This window comes from Gymnoscopelus microlampas (assembly GCF_963454915.1).
Source record: "Gymnoscopelus microlampas genome assembly, chromosome: 16".
Taxonomy (NCBI): domain Eukaryota; kingdom Metazoa; phylum Chordata; class Actinopteri; order Myctophiformes; family Myctophidae; genus Gymnoscopelus; species Gymnoscopelus microlampas.
The window spans coordinates 46,239,357-46,260,152 of NC_139953.1; the positions used below are offsets into that span (position 1 = coordinate 46,239,357).

General features: G+C 39.6%; 2 protein-coding genes across 2 annotated transcripts; both read left to right on the forward strand.

Moving 5' to 3' along the window:
- Nucleotides 1–1,156: 1,156 nt before the first annotated feature.
- On the forward strand, nt 1,157–20,246 carry LOC311063037 (uncharacterized protein; the record flags this gene model as incomplete). Its single annotated transcript, XM_084082252.1, has 3 exons — nt 1,157–2,548; nt 10,345–11,819; nt 20,153–20,246. 2 exons carry the CDS (start codon nt 1,157–1,159, stop codon nt 11,797–11,799), a joined length of 2,847 nt encoding a protein of 948 aa, XP_083938378.1. The 3' UTR covers nt 11,800–11,819; nt 20,153–20,246.
- Nucleotides 18,724–20,139, forward strand: LOC311063038 (E3 ubiquitin-protein ligase TRIM35-like; the record flags this gene model as incomplete). The annotated part of the gene is made up of 1 exon (XM_084082253.1): nt 18,724–20,139. The coding sequence occupies one exon, from the start codon at nt 18,724–18,726 to the stop codon at nt 20,137–20,139; it is 1,416 nt and encodes a 471-aa protein (XP_083938379.1).
- Nucleotides 20,247–20,796: the final 550 nt, after the last annotated feature.

Here is a 20,796-nt window from a genome sequence, read left to right on the forward strand (position 1 = left end):
AAAAACAATCTGTTACAAGTAATTGAAGTCAATTGGAATAAAAAGCAGATGAGACTATAAATTCTATGTAGGCCTACCAAGTTTTGACACAAGTCATATTGAACCACACAAGACATATTGAGAGTTATGTTCTAGTCTGAACTTGAACAACATTTTATGTAAAATAAAATAATAATAGTCACAGCCAGAATCTGATCATTTTAAGACGCTGTTCGTCAAAGAGTAAAATAAACAAGGAGATTAACATAAGGCCTCTTTTCCCAAAGTGTTGCCTCGGATGGGCTTGGTTTGAGGTAATAGTTTGGGCATAGTTTCTGTGAGTTTAAGGTTAGGTTTAGGCATAGTTTCTGTGAGTTTAAGGTTAGGTTTAGGCATAGTTTCTGTGAGTTTAAGGTTAGGTTTAGACATAGTTTCTGTGAGTTTAAGGTTAGGTTTAGGCATTGTTTCTGTGAGTTTAAGGTTAGGTTTAGGCATAGTTTATGTGAGTTTAAGGTGAGGTTTGGGCATAGTTTGTCTGAAGGTGCATGTATGTATAAATATAATTGTACATACAATTTTGATTTTGACAAGTACACATGTATCTAAAAGCCATTATATGTCAAAAGTACACCTTTTGTTTTAGTTTTTCCCCTTACCTCCAGCCCCCCATGTCCCACAAACAGAGAATATAAAAACAACAGTTACATAACTCAAGAATAGTGACGAGTAATGAAATGTAGCGTCTTTATATATATATACTTTTTATTTAACTATGTTTCATCATTATGTACACATTCAAATATTAACAGTGATCCCTTCAAATTGAACTTTATTTTCTCTAAATTTAGACCACCTCTTAATCTTCTGTGTGTGTTTGTACTTTGCAACAGGTCTGTCAAAGCTCCGCCCCCTGACAGACTCACCTGGGACGATAAGATTGACCGTCAGATCAAACACAACTTCCAGTGAGGAGGACAGACTGTCCACATCAGCTACAGGAGGGAATACTGACCCAGACCACTGGAACCTGCTGCTGACTCTGTCAGCTGAATGGACTTTAACAACAACCACGATTCAAAGTGAAAGTAAACTTCAGGGAACATTCTAGAGGAGGAAGTGTTACCATCACTGACTGACTTCCTGTATTGAGCAGAGTGTATCTTCACCCAGAGACTAAATGGCTTCCATGTCATCTCTTCCAGAAGAGGATTTTTCCTGTCCTGTGTGTCATGACATCTTTAAAGATCCTGTTCTCCTGTCATGTAGCCACAGCTTCTGTAAAGCTTGTCTGCAAGAATGGTGGAGACAGAAGGAAATAAAGGAATGTCCAGTTTGTAAGGAAATATGTTCAACAGATCATGTACCCCGTAACCTGGCTCTGAAGAACCTGTGTGAGGCCTTCATACAGGAGAGACGGAGAGCTTCAAAACGTAAGAGAACTTCATCAGGGTCTGAGGATCTCTGCTGTCTGCATGCTGAGAAACTCAAACTGTTCTGTCTGGAATGTCAACAGCCAGTGTGTGTTGTGTGTCGAGATTCTAAAAAACACACCAACCATCGTTTCAGACCCATCGATGAAGCTGCTCTGGATCACAAGGAGGAAGTTCAGAAATCACTGAAGTATTTACAGGAGAAACTAAAGGTCTTTAATCAAGTTAAAAAGCAAAGTGACCGAACAGCAAAACACATTAAGGTCCAGGCACGGCACACAGAAAGGCAGATTAAGGAACAGTTTAAGAAGCTTCATCAGTTTCTACATGAGGAAGAGGAGGCCAGCATCACTGCCCTGAGGGATGAAGAACAGCAGAAGAGTCAGATGATGAAGGAGAAGATTGGGGGTCTGAACATAGACATATTAACCCTTTCAAACAACATCAGAGCCATAAAGGAGGGGCAGGGAGCTGAACACATCTCATTCCTGCAGAACTACAAGACCACAATGGAAAGAGTCCAGTTCACAATGCAGGACCCACAGCTGGTCTCAGGATCACTGATAGACATGACCAAACACCTGGGCAACCTGACCTTCAGAGTCTGGAACATGATGAAGGACATTGTCTCCTACACTCCTGTCATTCTGGACCCCAACACTGCCCATCCATCATACACCCTGTCTGATGATCTGACCAGCATGAGAGATGGAGAGGAACAGCAGCTTCCTGACAATCCAGAGAGGTTTGACAGCTGTGGCTATGTCCTGGGTTCTGAGGGCTTTAACTCAGGGACCCACAGCTGGGATGTTGAGGTTGGAGACAATACACACTGGGATGTGGGTGTAAAGTCTTACCAAAGGAAGGGAGACAGAGGGGGTCAATCCTGGGGAATATGGTTAAGTGATGGTAATTACGGAGCAGAATCCTTAGGGTCAGACACTGATCTCTCATTGAAGCAGAATCCTCAGAGGATCAGAGTCCAGCTGGACTGGAATGAAGGAAAGCTGTCATTCTCTGATCCTGATACTAACACACACATACACACCTTCACACACACGTTCACTGAAACACCTTTTCCATACATTTACACTAATGATGATACTGTCCCTCTGAGGATGTTACCTGGGAAGATCAGTGTAACTGTTGAACAATGCAGTTAGACATGATGATAAGACATTGAGAGTCTTTAGAGGAGGATATTACTCATATCATCTATATGATTGTGTTGTGGTCAATGACAGTCACATTGACAAGTGTTTTATAACGCTGTGGTTCTCAAGCCTTTTCATGTCAAGGACCCCCAAATGTATTTGGCCGCGGACCCCCATCTTAAAATATTTGGTGCCAGGGACCCCCATCTCATAGAAGAGAAGATTTATGTTAAAACAATGCAGAGTTATTCAAAACATTTTAGATATTTTCCCAACAATTTCAAAAATAGCAGATGTACATGATGTGAGCTTGTACATCTGCTATTTTTGGATAGCCAACATAATAAAGTGGTTAAAATGATTGTGATGCTATGTTAACTATACCCCTGGAACCCCCCCCCCCCCCCCCCCCCAGACCCCATTTTGAGAACCACTGTTCTCGTCCTATGGTTTTTTCTTTAAACCTGTGTAGCACTGGCCCTTTAAGGAAAGTGCATAAAGAGGGGTGGCCAGGTTTGTGGCCTCCTGTCTAGCCAGAAGCCTGGTTTGAGTGTTTGTGAGAGAGACCTGGAGGCATGAGGGGTACAGACTAATTCTCGGTAAGACAATCTGAAACAAATGACAAGGTTTTTATAACTCATTGTAACAATAGTATATGTATAAGAGTTTAGATAGGCTGACAATATTAGGCCTGTTGTTAATTATACTAATATATATCTGTACTTCCAGAAGCCTCCAGGTCCTTTGAGTAGCAGTACTCTGTGGCTGTGCAGGCCTTTATCAATTGGAGCCATGAGCATACATTGACTATTTGGGTATGTTTGTTATTTTTCTGTATTTTGTCATCTTGCTATAGGAGCCTAATGAAGTGATGAATTGTTGGAGGGTTGGTCTAATGTTTTATTATTTGATTTTTGTAGGAGCTGAACTGTAAATCACTGTTTTTCCCACCGTGCCATATATATATATATATATATAAATACTATTTAGACTGAGTGCAATAGAGAGTACCCAAAAATCCTGAAGGGGGCGTCAACAAGTGTCTTTTGGTAGCGGCGGCCATGTTGGGATGATTGGTCTTAGGGTTGAGGGTACATGAACAGCTTGTAAACAGTGACCCGACCGTGTTTGTTTTTTAAACTCACATTCACAATGGTGAGGACTTGCTCAGTTGGGGTAGATAAAGCAGTACAATTTGTCAGCTTTCCAGCATGGAACATCACGGAGCTCAAATAGATGTAGTATGGCTTGGATCTCAGCTGTACGATGCACAGAACCTGCCCAAGTACAGCCGTGTTTGTTCACTTCACTTTCTCAAACGCTATGTTGCTACTCACCGAAACTTTCAACAACACAAAACTGCCTTTGTTTCGGTGAATAGTGAAATAGTTTTGTTTTGTTTTTTATTAAAGTTGGAGATATGAAACTGCTATATTGTCTCTGCTAACTGAAAGTAACTAGGTAATGTAACTAGGATGTTATGCACTGACAGGACGCACTGACAGCCGCGCTGCTCTGCTCATAGACCGAACGTTCCACTACTGTGCGAGGTCTCCAACTTTAATAAAAATAAACAAAGCTATTTTGCTACTCACCACAACTTTCAATAACACAAAACTGCCTTTGTTTCGGTGAATAGTGAATTAGTTTTGTTTATTTTTTTAATTAAAGTTGGAGACCTCACACGGTAGTAGCAGCGCGCCTGTCAGAGCGTTAGAGAGAGAAAAAAGTCACTAACACTCTGGACCGCCCTAGGCTATCCTAGTCTAGTTACATTACCTAGTTACTTTTAGTTAGCAGAGACAAAATAGCAGTTTCATGTTTTTGGTAAAAATGTACCTTTGATAAAATTACGTGAACAAACACGGCTGTATTTGGGCAGGCTGTTTAACGTTAAATCTTTGTGTGGTACAGCTGAGATCCAAGCCATGCTAGTCTCTTCTCTTGAATACATTGTTAGCCTCACACTGTATTCAATCTTGAAGAGGAGAGCTGCGACATGTGAACAGCTTTCTCATAGACCAGCCACACATGTACAGTGTGTACTGATCACTATGTAGTCGGCAAAGAAGTTAATGTTTACAAACACAAACCACCGTCACTCTCTAGTCTTAAGCGCGTCTCTATGTACAGTTTTCCTCCTAAGGGGCTGGACCGTCGGAAAAGGGGGCGTGGCTAACTTTTGGTGACGCGACGTGATCACAGTCTATAGGGTTGACTGAGGACTGAGCTATACTGGGCCATTAGCTAGCATTGCATGACTGTTTTGGTTTTGGTTTTGCTTATTTGTAGTTTGTTTTGATTTGCTTATTTGCTTTTGGTTACTTATTAACTTTATTTTATTTTGGTTTTGCGTTATTTGGATTTGATTTGGTTAATTTCTGTATATTTACTTTAGAGGCCCCGAAGCCCATACCCTTATTGCCCCCTTTGCCTCTTGAGTTCAGTCCTTTTTGCAGAACTCTAACACTAACCGCTTTCTTCCATTCTGTATTTTAACCTGACTATTTTTATAACAACTGTTGAATAAACTTGACACATTTGATACATCAGCCTCTGGTTCTGTTAATTTCGAACCCGTACCTTCCTGGGGAACCTTACCTTGTTCAGTCCTATATATCTATACATATACAGTATATGGTTAATGTGTTTAAAGGATCCCTCACTCCTATATGTGTGGGTGGCGTAGTCATTGCTTTTCCTAGCCCTGCTACACCTGTAAAAATTAGTTTTCATTGTTATCCCGATAAATTTAAATACATATTTAACGGGATAACAATGAAAACTTTTTGTTCTCTGATCTGTGATGTCATCAAAATATCCATATTGTGATGATGTCATGTTTTTATGGATCACACCTATTGTTTCTAGTGATGATTAATATTTTGCTATTTGGGGTTCAAGGTATACAAAAAAATCACAACAGACCAATAGACCAATGAGTTAATATTTTGCTATTTGGGGTTCAAGGTATACAAAAAAATCACAACAGACCAATATACCAATACTGTACTTTTTTATTTGTATTTTCATTTGATCTATTATACAAGGAAAACAACACCAATATGTGTTTAAAAACTCTGACTTTTTACCTTTATTTTACTAAAAATGACTGATTTACTTTACTTTGTCCTGTGGTAACAAAGAATTAGAGAATGAATAAATGTAGTGAAAAGGATGCATACACTCAAAGGGATAGATAAGGAGAAGGAAGGACATGGATGGAAAACGGCATAATCAACTGAAAGTTTAAATACAGTGAGTCAAGTTGTTGTTTTGTCTTTTAATTTTTGGGTCTTCATACTCTCTGAACTGTGCTGTTTCTTTTCATTCAGTCTCTTAAATGCTGTTTCTGATGTGTAATGGGACTACATTCCTAATTAAAGTCTGACTATAGAAACATGATCTGAAGTCGTGGTTGTTTTTATAGTGAGGTAGTGGATGCATGTGTGATTCTAGTCTAGTCTCAACTGCAGGGTGTGTTGGCATGACGTCTGTGACTAAAACGGCTGTGTAGTTATTTTGTATTTGAATAAATAATTTCATACATAATTAATTTCATTACAATCATTTTCAACATTTAGAGTGTTTGTGTTTTGTACTGCATCATAATGATGAAAGCATAAAGGAAGACTAGCATTATAATGATAATACTACAATGTATTGCTTTACTTAGTACTCATCATCGCTTTACAAAACGGAAAAATAAATTAAAACTTATTAGGAAAAAAAATATGAAAAAGTTAAAAACTATAGAAGTAAAGGTAAAAAAAGAGGGATTAGGTAGGGAATACTAGTCTGAAAAGGTTGGTTTTGAGTGTGGATTTTAAACGTGGGGAGGGTGGGGGCAGCTTTGATGTGAGGTGGGAGTGAGTTCCCTCTGAGTTCCACAGAGAAAGGCCCCGTCACCCCAGGTCACCCCGCTCCCTCGTGACCTGAGGGAGCGGGAGGGGGCGTGGTGTTGGAGGAGTTCAGAGAGGTAGCGGGGAGCCTGGTTGTTGAGGGCCTTGTAGGTGGTGATTAGTATTTTGAAATCTATTCGGTGCTTGACTGGGAGCCAGTGGAGCTTCATGGAGGACTGTGTGATGTGGTCCCTGGATCGGGTTCTGGTGAGCAGGCGGGCAGCAGAGTTTTGTACAAACTGTAGTTTCTTGAGAACCTGGGTGGTGACACCGTATAGCAGGGGTCAGCAACCTTTTTGACATGAAGTGCCATGTTTTCATTTTCTTTATAGTCAGTGTGCCATATCAACAATATGTTATGTAGTGTAGTGTTATGACACCACATCAAAATACAATATTTCCAACAGATTGTGATTGTCCATGTACACAACAACCTTTATTTATTTTTAGCGGCGCTAGCCGCTCTATACCTGACTTTGTCTGTGTGCGTCAACGTTCTGATTGGTCAGGTGCGTCAACAAAGTGATTGGTCAAGCTTCACGTGACACATGGCTATAAACACATTATAAACACGTATCGATGACACCATGTATCAAAGGCGCCGCTACCTTCACACAGGGTGTGACTTTTTTAATTAACAGGACATTGTAATGATCATTAGACTCTGAGCAATACCCCACACCTACTGTATTAGACTGCCTCCCCAGTCAGAGTTTACAGTTTGAGTGAATGTAGAATCATGTGCACGATGTGATTTGCATACAGGTGTGAGGGGAGTTAATGTAAGACCCCCATCTGAAAACATTTTATGCCAGGGACCCCCATACAAGATCTGTGTTGTTAAAATGTGTTGTTAAACACACACACACACACACACACACACACACACACACACACACACACACACACACACACACACACACACACAATTAGTATTGTCTTATAGATCATCTATACAAACTTGAGGTGTCATTGTCTCCAAGTATCCCCCAATTTACACATTCTAGTATCTAGACTGTGGGTTGTTGAGCTACAGTCATTCTCTAAGTACTCTCTCATTCCAAGGACCTTCAGTTTGATTTACATTAGGCCACACAATTCAAATGTATATGATTTTTATTTTGCAAACCAAATCAGAGAACTATTTTTTATTAGGCATGATTCGGTCTGTCCAGAATTCCTTTGATAACTATAAAGAGAAATTGTGTACATTCTCCAGTATTTATGTGAATGGATTGTGAAGATTGTCCTAAAACCTCACAATGAGAACCACTGATACACTATTTGTATTTTTATTAATGTATCATTTATTTATACAGGTGATCTCATTGAGACTCATTCTCAAGACACCCAGTTCAGACGTATAGCTTATAGACACTGTTTACATGACATGTGGAAGGACAAGTAGGAAAACAGTTTAATATGGCAAATTGTATTTGTTCGCGGATGACTCTGCACTCCTGGTCTCTGACAAGGACAAAGTGCAGGTTGAAAAAAAACTTTTAACCTGGGTTGCATTTTAGAGAACAGTCTTTTGGTGAAAACATGGCAACAGATCAAGAAAGTCAACCAAAGAACTAGATGTTTGGGCAGGGTCTCCTCGTTGGTCAGTAGGAATGCTCTGAGGACACTAGCTGGAGCACTCATCCAATGTCATTATGACTCTTCATGCACCTCATGGTGCTCTAGCACCTCAAAGGCATTAAAACACAACTTCAGACCTATAACAACTAACTGATCACACTGATCAGCAGGTTACTACTAAACCCACACACATCAGACTCACCTAACCCCTGCTCACTAGGGTGGGATGGCTCAGGGTAGAGGAAAGAGAACACCAGAGGGAGCTCCACGGATCTCATTCCCCCCAGATTCGGCACTAATCTCTCAAGAACAGATTCAGCAGAGGTCGCTGTTTTTCATTTTCAGTTGGGTCTGGCTACGCGAGACTAATTCGGCACAAACATGCGGATGAATTCATTCTACTGTTATGTCACCAAAATGTGGAATGTCCTACCAACAGTCATCAAATAGTGTGGCTTCCTACCCTCCTTCAAAACCGCCATAAATTATGAATGTAAGAAAATTACTTGCCATCAATATGCTACTGTTCCAAAATCATTCTGCCTGTTTTCTAAAATGGAAAAAAGGTAATGTTCAACAACTTGTATACATAAAAATGTTATTGGATTCACATACCACTCGGCTAACCTTTTTATAATCTAAAATGACAATTGTATTGCACAGCTAAGAACTTCATCAATCATTAATACTGACAACTCTGGGTTTGCTTTCTTTGGCAAAGAAAAACATTCAACATGTTAATGAAGCAGAGGACACAAAGAAACGTGTGTATGTAAATGTTTGTCTGATGATGACCCATCATCATCATCAATGTGGCTTTTGTGATGAGCCTTTCACATTGAAATGGCCCTGACTGCAGTTAATTGGAGGAGAGCTGAGAGGAGGTGGGAGGAGGTGTGTCTCCACTCCAAGACAAAAGGGAGGTGCTACTACTTATACTCCTACATCAACACAACACACACACTGTCTTGCTCAGTCAGTGCTCAGAGTCAGACAGAACACAGAGACACACAGAGACAAGCAACTGCTATTATTTCAGTTCAACTTTCAGGCTGCACTCTTCTTCACAGGACCTTCTGAGGAAACATTGGTTACAGGTAAGAGAATATCATATGACAATAAACCTTATAATCTTCTGAATTTGTTGGCAATTTGCACATAATTTAATTAGTAACAAGCCCATTCAAATGTCAGTAATTGTAACTGTGTTATTAAAGTGACACTCATTCTACCTACACTGTAGTCTGTTCAGTGGTGGAAGACTAGTTATACTTGGTTGCAATTAAACAAAAATAATAATAATAATGTTACATGTAATTAAAGTCAATTGGAATAAAAAGCAGATGAGACTATACATTCTATGTGGGCCTACCAAGTTTTGACAAGTCATATTGAACCACAAAAGACATTGAGAGTTATGTTCTAATCTGAACCTGAACAACACTTTATGTAAAATGAATACACTGTTCGTTAAAGAGTAAAACAAACAGGAAGATTTACATAAGGCCTCTTTTTCCAAAGTGTTGCCTCGGATGGGCTTGGTTTGAGGTAATAGTTTAGGCATAGTTTCTGTGAGTTTAAGGTTACGTTTAGGCATAGTTTCTGTGAGGTTAGGTTTAGGCATAGTTTGTGTCTGAAGGTGCATGCATGTGTAAATATAAATATAAATATATTTGTACATTTGATTTTGACAAGTACACATGTATCTAAAAGCCATTATATGTCAAAAGTACACATTTTGTTTTAGTTTTTTCCCCTTACCTCCAGCCCCCCCCTGATCCCACAAACGGAATATAAAAACAACAGTTACATAACTCAAGAATAGTGACAAGTAATGAAATAAAAATAAGTTTAAACAAGTTGTTTGCCATGTAGCGTCTTTAATTTAACAATATGTTTCATCATTATGAACCCATACACATTCAAATATCACAGTGATCCCTTCAAATTGAACTTTATTTTCTCTAAATTTAGACCACCTCTTAATCCTCTGTGTGTGTTTGTACTTTGCAACAGGTCTGTGGTGGTGTGTCAAAGCTCCGCCCCCCCTGACAGACTCACCCGGGACAATAAGATTGACCGTCAGATCAAAAACAACTTCCAGTGAGGAGGACAGACTGTCTTTCCACATCAGCTACAGGAGGGAATACTGACCCAGACCACTGGAACCTGCTGCTGACTCTGTCAGTTGAATGGACTTTAACAACAACCACGATTCACAGTGAAAGTAAACTTCAGGGAACATTCTAGAGGAGGAAGTGTTACCATCACTGACTGACTTCCTGTATTGAGCAGAGTAGCTTCACTCAGAGACTAATGGCTTCCATGTCATCTCTTCCAGAAGAGGATTTTTCCTGTATTGTGTGTCGTGACATCTTTAAAGATCCTGTTGTACTGTCATGTAGCCACAGCTTCTGTAACGCTTGTCTGCAAGAATGGTGGAGACAGAAGGAAATAAAGGAATGTCCAGTTTGTATGGAAATACATTCAACAGATAATCTACCCCGTAACCTGGCTCTGAAGAAGCTGTGTGAGGCCTTCATACAGGAGAGACGGAGAGCTTCAAAACGTAAGAGAACTTCATCAGGGTCTGAGGATATCTGCAGTCTGCATGCTGAGAAACTCAAACTGTTTTGTCTGGGATGTCAACAGCCAGTGTGTCTTGTGTGTCGAGATTCAAAAAAACACACCAACCACAGTTTCAGACCCATCGATGAAGCTGCTCTGGATCACGAGGAGGAAGTCCAGAAATCACTGAAGACTTTACAGGATAAACTGGAGGCCTTAAATAAAGTTAAAAAGAACATTAACCAAACAGCAAAACACATTAAGGTCCAGGCCCGACACACAGAGAGGCAGATTAAGGAACAGTTTCAGACGTTTCATCAGTTTCTACAAGAGGAAGAGGAGGCCAGCATCACTGCACTGAGGGATGAAGAGCAACATAAGAGTCAGATGATGAAAAAGAAGATTAAGGTCCTGAACAGAGACATATCAAGCCTTTCAAACAACATCAAAGCCATAGTGGAGGAGCTGAGAACTGAACACATCTCATTCCTCCAGAACTACAAGACTACAATGGAAAGAGTCCAGTTCACACTGCAGGACCCACAGCTGGTCTCAGGGGCTTTGATAGACGTGGCCAAACACCTGAGCAACCTGACCTTCAGAGTCTGGAACAAGATGAAGGACATTGTCTCCTACACTCCTGTCATTCTGGACCCCAACACTGCCCATCCAGAATACACCCTGTCTGATGATCTGACCAGTGTGATAGGTGGAGAGGAACAGCAGCTTCCTGAAAACCCAGAGAGGTTTGACCACCATGGCTATGTCCTGGGTTCTGAGGGCTTTAACTCAGGGACTCACAGCTGGGATGTTGAGGTTGGAGACATTACAAACTGGGAATTGGGTCTGTTAGCAGAGTCTTACCAGAGGAAGGGAGTCAATGCTGCCGGAGGGGGTCAATACTGGGCAATATGGTTAGATGAAGGTGAATACACAGAACACTCCTCATCAGGGTCAGACACTGTTCTCTCACTGAAGCAGAATCCTCAGAGGATCAGAGTCCAGCTGGACTGGAATGAAGGAAAGCTGTCATTCTCTGATCCTGATACTAACACACACATACACACCTTCACACATACTTTCACTGACACACTCTTTCCATTCATTAGCAGTTATGATAATACTGTCCCTATGAAGATGTTACCTGGGAAGATCAGTGTAACTGTGGAACAATGCAGTTAGACATGATGAGATGATGATGAGTCTATAAGGGGGTCTATAATATATCTATAATATATTACTCAGTTTAGCAGAATATGTGATTATGTTGTCAATGACCAAATGAACTAAATGAACCAAATGGACCCTCCCGGGTCCATTTGGTTCCATTTGTACACTCTCAGAGAGTCACATTAACAAGTGTTTCCTAAAGCATTGGTTCTCAAACCTTTTCATGTCGAGGACCCCCAAATTGATGTGTATTTGGCCCTGAATGCCCATCTTAAAATATCTGGTGCCAGGGACCCATCCCCTAGAAAAATGACTTTGAAGATGTCACAAGAAACAAACCATAATGATTCCCCAACCAAATTTAAATCTGACCTAAACACATGGCTGTTCTCAAAATGTAATTGGACTCCCTCAGTGACCTCCACGGACGGACCCCAGTGTGAGTTAATATACATAGTTACTGTCCACTACTGTTCAATGGTTTAAGTGTAAATGTACTTAGTTACTGTCCACTACTGTTCAATGGTTTAAGAGTAAATGTACTTAGTTACTGTCCACTACTGTTCAATGGTTTAAGATGTAGTTACTGTCCACTACTGTTCAATGATTTAAGAGTAAATGTACTCAGTTGCTGTCCACTACTCTTCATGGGTTTTAAGTACTGCACATTGGCTCTGATAGGATCCAACTGCAAGATTAATAGAATGGCTATTTGTCTTATTATGCAAAATGCCTGATTAATGTGCAAGCATTCATGTTTTACATACAAAAGGTATTTCAGGGCTCAGCAAAGTCATATCTTCGGATTTCCTCAGAAATACATCCTTTACCGGTTATAATTGAGGTAGCTCCAGAGCGACTAGTTATCAGGTTGTGATTCTCTGCCTGTTCCCTGACAGCTACATTAGTCTTCACTTTTTGTTCCATATTAAATGCGCATTGTTTGTTCTGCGCATTTAATATGGATTAAATCTTGTGAACTCTGAATTCTTGCCTGAGCGTTTCTGTGTTGTCCTGTCTGAGTCACTGAATTTTACCTAAAGAGTTAATATTTACAACAAATATGTGGACTATCCAGGTTAAATAAGTTGTATTGTAAAATACTATATCTTGATTAAACTAATTCCCTTGATGTTATCCCTCCTCTATAATGACTGTCAGTAACATCACATTATTTTTTATATCAAACAAAGACATTTGTACTTTTCAAACTGATTATGCAGGGCATTTAACTTTGATAAATAGCCTACATTTTGTTACACATTTAGTAATTCATAATTTGAGTACATTCTGTATTCAGATGTGACTTATTCATATTACGTTCTGATCTGCCTAGTGACAGACAAGACTTTGGTGTCAACTTGGCCACAGGCATAACTTCATAATGTCACCATTCAAATTCATTTATTAGCTGTTGAAAAAGTTGACAACGTCCAGTCAAGGACCAAGTGACTAAAACAACTGACTGACTTACCAGAAAACACAGCAGAAATATATGAACATGTCCTGTTGCTACTGTTAAAGTTCACTTACTAAAAGAGTTGGCATTATTTATTTCTATATTGTACAGATCAGTTTTAATTGTCTTAAGATGAAAGGCAGAGTGACAAGACTAGTGATGATGTCACCAAGAGACACATGCTAGAGCTGCTCCATAGATGGTTAATGGAACATTATGATATAACAATGAAACATTAGAACATTATGATATAATAATGGAACAATATAGAATCCATCCATGGTGATTTAGCTATGAACTCAGAGCAGTAAGGCTAAGTAAATACATTCAAGCTAAACTCAGGGATGTAATATTAACAATTCTATGAGCCACACAGTTCAGTGTCAAATGGACATCAGCTCATATAAAGTGTTAATGTTCTGATATCCAGTTTAGGGAGACTGTTTTGAGACACGATTCAATATCATTTGAATAGAACAATATACATGTTTTAGTGTGTATTTTGCATGTAATCACGGCCCCCATATCAATATAACTGTGGGTGTAACATAGATTCAGTCAGATTCACTTTTTCTCACTTAGATGCACTGTTTAGGTACATACATGGACATGTAGGTTTACCCTGCATGTCCACTAGATGTCACTATTGACTATTATCAACCTATAAAGCTGTACAAGGACAATGTGAGTTAAACAGTGTGAATGGTCATGTTTCTTGTAGACATGCTATTGTAGACAGCAGGTAATAGTAGACATGACATGCAGTGTTACAGTGTTGTCTACTGTCACATAATATGACAGTCTTGTATCAAGGCTGGATCTAAGTGTGAAAACAATCCATAGTGTTGTCCCAGTTCTGTAGAAATAAACACAATGCTTGTCCTGTCAGTATATAATCAATGGCTTTCACAGAAATCCACTTTTATCATGTTGTTATGGCAGACTTACTGACAATAATAATCTCTGAATCTGCACGATTGCATTTTTATAAAGTGTAGTGTAGTGGAGTAACTAAATTTACTAAGTACTGTATGTAGCCTGGGACCAGACGAATGGCTACATGAGGCTAGTATTCAAGTACAATATTGAGGTACCTTGAGTATTTACATTTTCAGTTCTCTATACAGTAGGCTAGATCTACTTCTCTAAATCTCAGAGGTGAATATTGTGCTTTCAATCCCACTGTATGTATGTAGTTATATTTATTACTACAAAACATACATTAACCAATTGAGCCCTATTTTATACTTGGGCAATTGAAAAATAGCCCATTCATAAGCTCACAGTGTGTTGCTTCGAGTTGTGAGCTTGTCCATCTGCTATTTGTTTTTTTGGGAAATGAGACATTCTGCATAATGAGTATACTACATGATCTCTCCTCACACACGCACACACACACACACGCGCGCACACACACACACACACACACACACACACACACACACACACACACACACACACACACACACACACACACACACACACACACACACACACACACACACACACTTATTGTTGTCTTATTTGCATTTTAAATGCAGATGGCCCACTCAGTACAGCACAGATAGATCATCTACACACTTTGGGTGTGTCATTGTCTCCATTGACTCTCATTCTTTTACAGTCTCTATGCTCTCATTCAATGTGCGGTGCCCTTTAAGTTTTACGACAGTACTGATTTACGGTCGTTTTTACGACAGCCGTTCCTTCTCAGGTTGGTAGAGGAAAGCGCGGGTCAGATGGTTGTTGCCTGTGAGAGAAATATCAAGTGACTCTAAAGTATCTTCTGTGAGACTCTCTTCTGTTAGGTGAGCACTGAACATGTTGATTTAATAGCTTTAACAGTATCTAATGTGTCATATGATATTAGCCTTATCAAGACTATCGTAGATGTATTTGATCGATTTTGACATTTTCATATACGAGTCTTAGCGACCCCCCCCCAGCCTTTCCTAGAATGTCAACAGCAAAGCCCGTATGTCTTCAAACATGTACAAATGCAACATATAAGGTGCTTACCCGCTTGCCCCAAATGTTAAATGTGTTTACGGAGCATGTTTGTAATGTATTAGTCCATATCTTTCAATAAATGAGTGTTTTAATCCCGTCTGTGGCCGAACCCTCGTTTACTTCCTGTTTACATTGGGTGTAATTCCGGTTTTCACCGGATGCGCCCCATCACTTCTGTCCATTGGGAACTTCCTACAGAATCGTCCACAGACGGGATTAAAACACTTCTTTATTGTAACATATGGACTAATACATTACACACACACTCCGGACACCTAGTTAACACTTGGGGCAAGCGGGTAAACACCTTATATTTTGCATCTGGACATGTTTGGAGAAATACAGGCTTTACTGGTGACATTTCAGCTAAGATTCATGTCAAAATCGATAAAATACATCTACGATAGTCTTCATCTAAGGCTAATATGTAATATATTATTTGATTTATGGTTAAAAGTTTTACAACTACATTAGCGTTTATTATCATTCAACTTTGGCCAGTAGTTGTATTGTATAATACGAATATTAGCCCAGACAGTGTTAGTGAGTTCTCTCTAACGCTCTGCCAGGTGAGCTGCTCTGCTCATAGACCAACATTACACTGCCGTGAGAGGTCTCCGTCTTTAGTAAAAATGAACTAAACTATTTTGCTTCTCACCGAAACAAAGACTGTTTTGCGTTGTTGAAAGTCTATATTCCAGGATGGGAAGACTCTCAGCACCCCACCTTCTCTGTATAATACACTTGTGGGGCAGAAAATAAAATGTACCGCCAGACGGAAATGATTGTATTTACTCCACTGCGCCCCCTACAGATCTGGTCAATATAAATGACCATTGAGCAGATTTATAGAGGGCGCAGTGGAGTTAATAAAATATTTGTACAAGGACATGTAATACATTCTACAGTTGGTACAGCTACATGGTCTTTGTAATTATTGTGTCATGAGCTGCAGCATTGGTTACACAAACACTATTTTGAAAATCAAGGCTAGGTATAAATGAGTCACAGTGAAGCTATCAGTGTATGATATGAATAACTATTGAGTTGTGTGTTTGTCTGGAAGGAGTGATACCTGACAATTATTAAACCATTAGGTTGATCTAAGTGTGAAAACAAACCATAGCGTTGTCCCAGTTCTGTAGAAATAAACACAATGCTTGTCCTGTCAGTATATAATCAATGGCTTTCACAAAAATCCACTTTTGTCATGTTGTTATGACAGACTTACTGCCAGTAATAATCTCTGAATCTGCAGTATTGCATTTTTATAAAGTGTTGTTCTTGTTTTGCTGTGTTTTACACCTACACAATGGTGGAGTAACCAAGTAACTGAATTTACTCAGTACTGTATCCAAGTACAATGTTGAGGTACCTTGAGTATTTACATGTTCAGTTCTCTATACAGTACATCTACTTCTCTAAATCTCAGAGGAGAATAAATATGCTTTTAATTCCACTGCAGTCATTTAAAAACTTTATTTACTACCGTCTTTGCATATTTAATTATTTATACGTATTATTACAATACATACATTAACCAATTAAAACCTATTTTATACTTGGGATATTGAAAAATAGCCGATTTACAAGCTCACAATGTGCCGCTTTGAGTTGTGAGCTCGTCGATCTGCAATTTGTTTGTGATATGGGACATTCTGCATAATGAGCACTGCAAGTATATTTTGCTGCTAATTTTTTAACTTTTACTCAAGTAAAAGTTTTAAAGCATTTTTACTTACTTTTTTACATGTGACAGTATTTCTACATTGTGGTACTGATACTTTTACTCTAACTTTTTAGTTTCAAGGCCCACTATGACTCTTGAGAGTGTACAAATGTAACCAAAAGGACCCTTACAGGTCCATTTGGTTCCATTTGTACACTCTGAGTTACAGACCTGTAAGGGTCCATTTGGAACCCCCTCAAGTAGCCCAGAGGTATGCAATACTGTAATACTTTATTTTCAAATCTAGGAATGGTTAAAGGGAAGCGTTAAGGAATCAGACCGTTGAGAGGGAATGGTTCAAATCCTACAGGATCCCAACCCTACCTGAGACAACACAGTAAACACAGAGGTTGGTATTTACACTCCTCACTTGCCAAATACACCAGATGTACAAGCTGACAACACCTGGGATGCAAGCCATCAGACACTTTAGTAGTGTTTGGTCTGTCATTTTATTATATTGTAGGACGGTTGACTATGCTTAGATGCCTATTTTAAGTGAAACATGTTTTTTATTGATGTCTCTATGAGAGCTGCTGTAACGTCTTAATTTCCCCTATGGAATGAATAAAATAACTACCAACCTGAACCAATGGTATTCTGAAAAACAATATACAGTATAATCATTTACTGGCAAAACACATGGAGTGAAGCTTTTCAGTGATTACCCCAGTGGTGGGTGAAGTAACTTGTAATTACATTTACTCAAGTACTGTACTTAAGTACAATTTTGACTGTGCTGGAGTATTTCCAATTTTCAGTACTTTTACTTCTACTCCACTACATCTCAGAGGCAAATATTGTACCTTTACTCCACTACAATTATTTGAAAACTTTAGTTACTAGTTACTTTTCAGTTATAAATTATCATATTTTAAAACATACATTAACCACTTCAGCCCTATTTTATACCTAGGCTATTTGGAAATAGCCGATCTACAACCTCACAACGCGTTGCATCGCAACGCGTTGTGAGCTTGTAGATCTGCTATTTTCCAACATTTTACTACTACTTTTACTTTTGGTACTTTAAGTCAAAGAGTAAAATATCAGGAAGATTTACATAAGGCCTCTTTTGCTGCCTTGGATGGGCTTGGTTTGAGGTAATAGTTTGGGCATAGTTTATGTGAGTTTAAGGTTAGGTTTAGGCATAGTTTGTGTGAGTTTAAGGTTAGGTTTAGGCATAGTTTGTGTGCGTTTAAGGTTAGGTTTAGGCATAGTTTGTGTGAGTTTAAGGTTAGGATTAGGCATAGTTTGTGTCTGAAGGTGCATGTATGTGTAAATATAAATATATATATACACATGTATCTAAAAGTCATTATATGTCAAAAGTACACCTTTGTTTTAGTTTTTTCCCTTACCTCCAGCCCCCCTGGTCCCACAAAACAGTTACATAACTCAATAATAGTGACGAGGAATGAAATAAAAAATATGTTTAAAAGTAGCGTCTTTAATTTAACAATATGTTTCATCATTATGAACCCATACACATTCAAATATCCCCAGTGATCTTTATTTTCTCTAAATTAGGTAGACCACCTCTTAATCCTCTGTGTGTGTTTGTACACAACTTCCAGTGAGGAGGACAGTCTTTCCACATCAGCTACAGGAGGGAATACTGACCCAGACCACTGGAACCTGCTGCTGACTCAGGGAACATTCTAGAGGAGGAAGTGTTACCATCACTGACTGACTGACTTCCTGTATTGAGCAGAGTGTATTTTCACTCTGAGACTAAATGGCTTCCATGTCATCTCTTCCAGAAGAGGATTTTTCCTGTCCTGTGTGTCGTGATACCTTTAAAGATCCTGTTCTCCTGTCATGTAGCCACAGCTTCTGTAAAGCTTGTCTGCAAGAATGGTGGAGAGAGAAGAGAATAAATGAATGTCCAGTTTGTAAGGAAATACATTCAACAGATCATCTACCCCGTAACCTGGCTCTGAAGAACCTGTGTGAGGCCTTCATACAGGAGAGACAGAGAGCTTCAAAACGTAAGAGAACTTCATCAGGGTCTGAGGATATCTGCAGTCTGCATGCTGAGAAACTCAAACTGTTCTGTCTGGAATGTCAACAGCCAGTGTGTCTTGTGTGTCGAGATTCTAAAAAACACACCAACCACCGTTTCAGACCCATCGATGAAGCTGCTCTGGATCACAAGGAGGAAGTCCAGAAATCACTGAAGCCTTTATATGAGAAACTGAAGGTCTTTAATCAAGTTAAAAGGCAAAGTGACCGAACAGCAAAACACATTAAGGTCCAGGCCCAGCACACAGAGAGGCAGATTGAGGAACAGTTTAAGAAGCTTCACCAGTTTCTACAAGAGGAAGAGGAGGCCAGCATCACTGCACTGAAGGAGGAAGAACAGCAGAAGAGTCTGATGATAAAGGAGAAGATTGAGGGTCTGAACAGAGACATATTAACCCTTTCAAACAACATCAGAGCCATAGAGGAGGAGCTGAGAGCTGAACACATCTCATTCCTGCAGAACTACAAGACCACAATGGAAAGAGTCCAGTTCACACTGCAGGACCCACAGCTGGTCTCAGGATCACTGATAGACATGACCAAACACCTGAACAACCTGACCTTCAGAGTCTGGAACAAGATGAAGGACATTGTCTCCTACACTCCTGTCATTCTGGACCCCAACACTGCCCATCCAGAATACATCCTGTCTGATGATCTGACCAGTGTGAGACATGGAGAAAGACAGAAGCTTCCTGACAACCCAGAGAGGTTTGACCACTATGGCTTTGTCCTGGGTTCTTTGGCTATGGCAGGGACTTACAGCTGGGATGTTGAGGTTGGAGACAATGCAGACTGGAACGTGGGTGTGTTAACAGAGTCTTACCAGAGGAAGGGAGACAGAGGGGGTCAAATGTGGAATATAGATTCACAGGAAGGTATATACACAGCACACTCCTCATCAGGGCCAATCACTGATCTCTCATTGAAGCAGAATCCTCAGAGGATCAGAGTCCAGCTGGACGGGAATGAAGGAAAGCTGTCATTCTCTGATCCTGATACTAACACACACATACACACCTTCACACACACTTTCCCTGACACACTCTTTCCATACATTTGCAATCGTGATTATACTGTTCCTCTGAAGATTTTACCTGGGAAGATAAGTGTAACTGTGTGCAGTTAGACATGATGATAAGACATTGAGAGTCTTTAAAGGAGGATATTACTCATATAATCTATATGATTGTGTTGTGGTCAATGACAGTAACATTGACAAGTGTTTTATAACGCTGTGGTTCTCAAAACCCTTTCATGTCAAGGACCCCCAAATGTGTTTGGCCACGGACCCCCATCTTAAGGCCCAGCTGTGTATATTTTGTGCCGGGCGGGGACCCCCATCCCATAGAAGATTTATGTTAAAACAATGCGGAATTATTCAAAACATTTTCTATATTTTTCCAACAATTTCAAAAATAGTAGATGTACAAGCTGTTAGCTTGTACATCTGCTATTTTTGAATATCCAACATATAAATGGATAAAGTGGTTAAAATGATTGTGATGCTTTATTAACTATACCCCCTGGAACCCCCCCAAGGACCCCTGGGGGTCCCCGGACCCCACTTTGAGAAGCACTGTCCTCAAGCAGTGATTTTTATCCTATGGGGCTTTTTCTTTAAAACCTATAGAAATTAGTTTTCATTGTTATCTCGATACATTTAAATCTCTATTTAACGGGATAACAATGAAAACTCTGTTTTTAGTGGCGCTAGCCGCTCTATACCTGACTACGTCAACAAGTGATTGGTCAAGCTTCACGTGACACGTGGCAATAAACACAT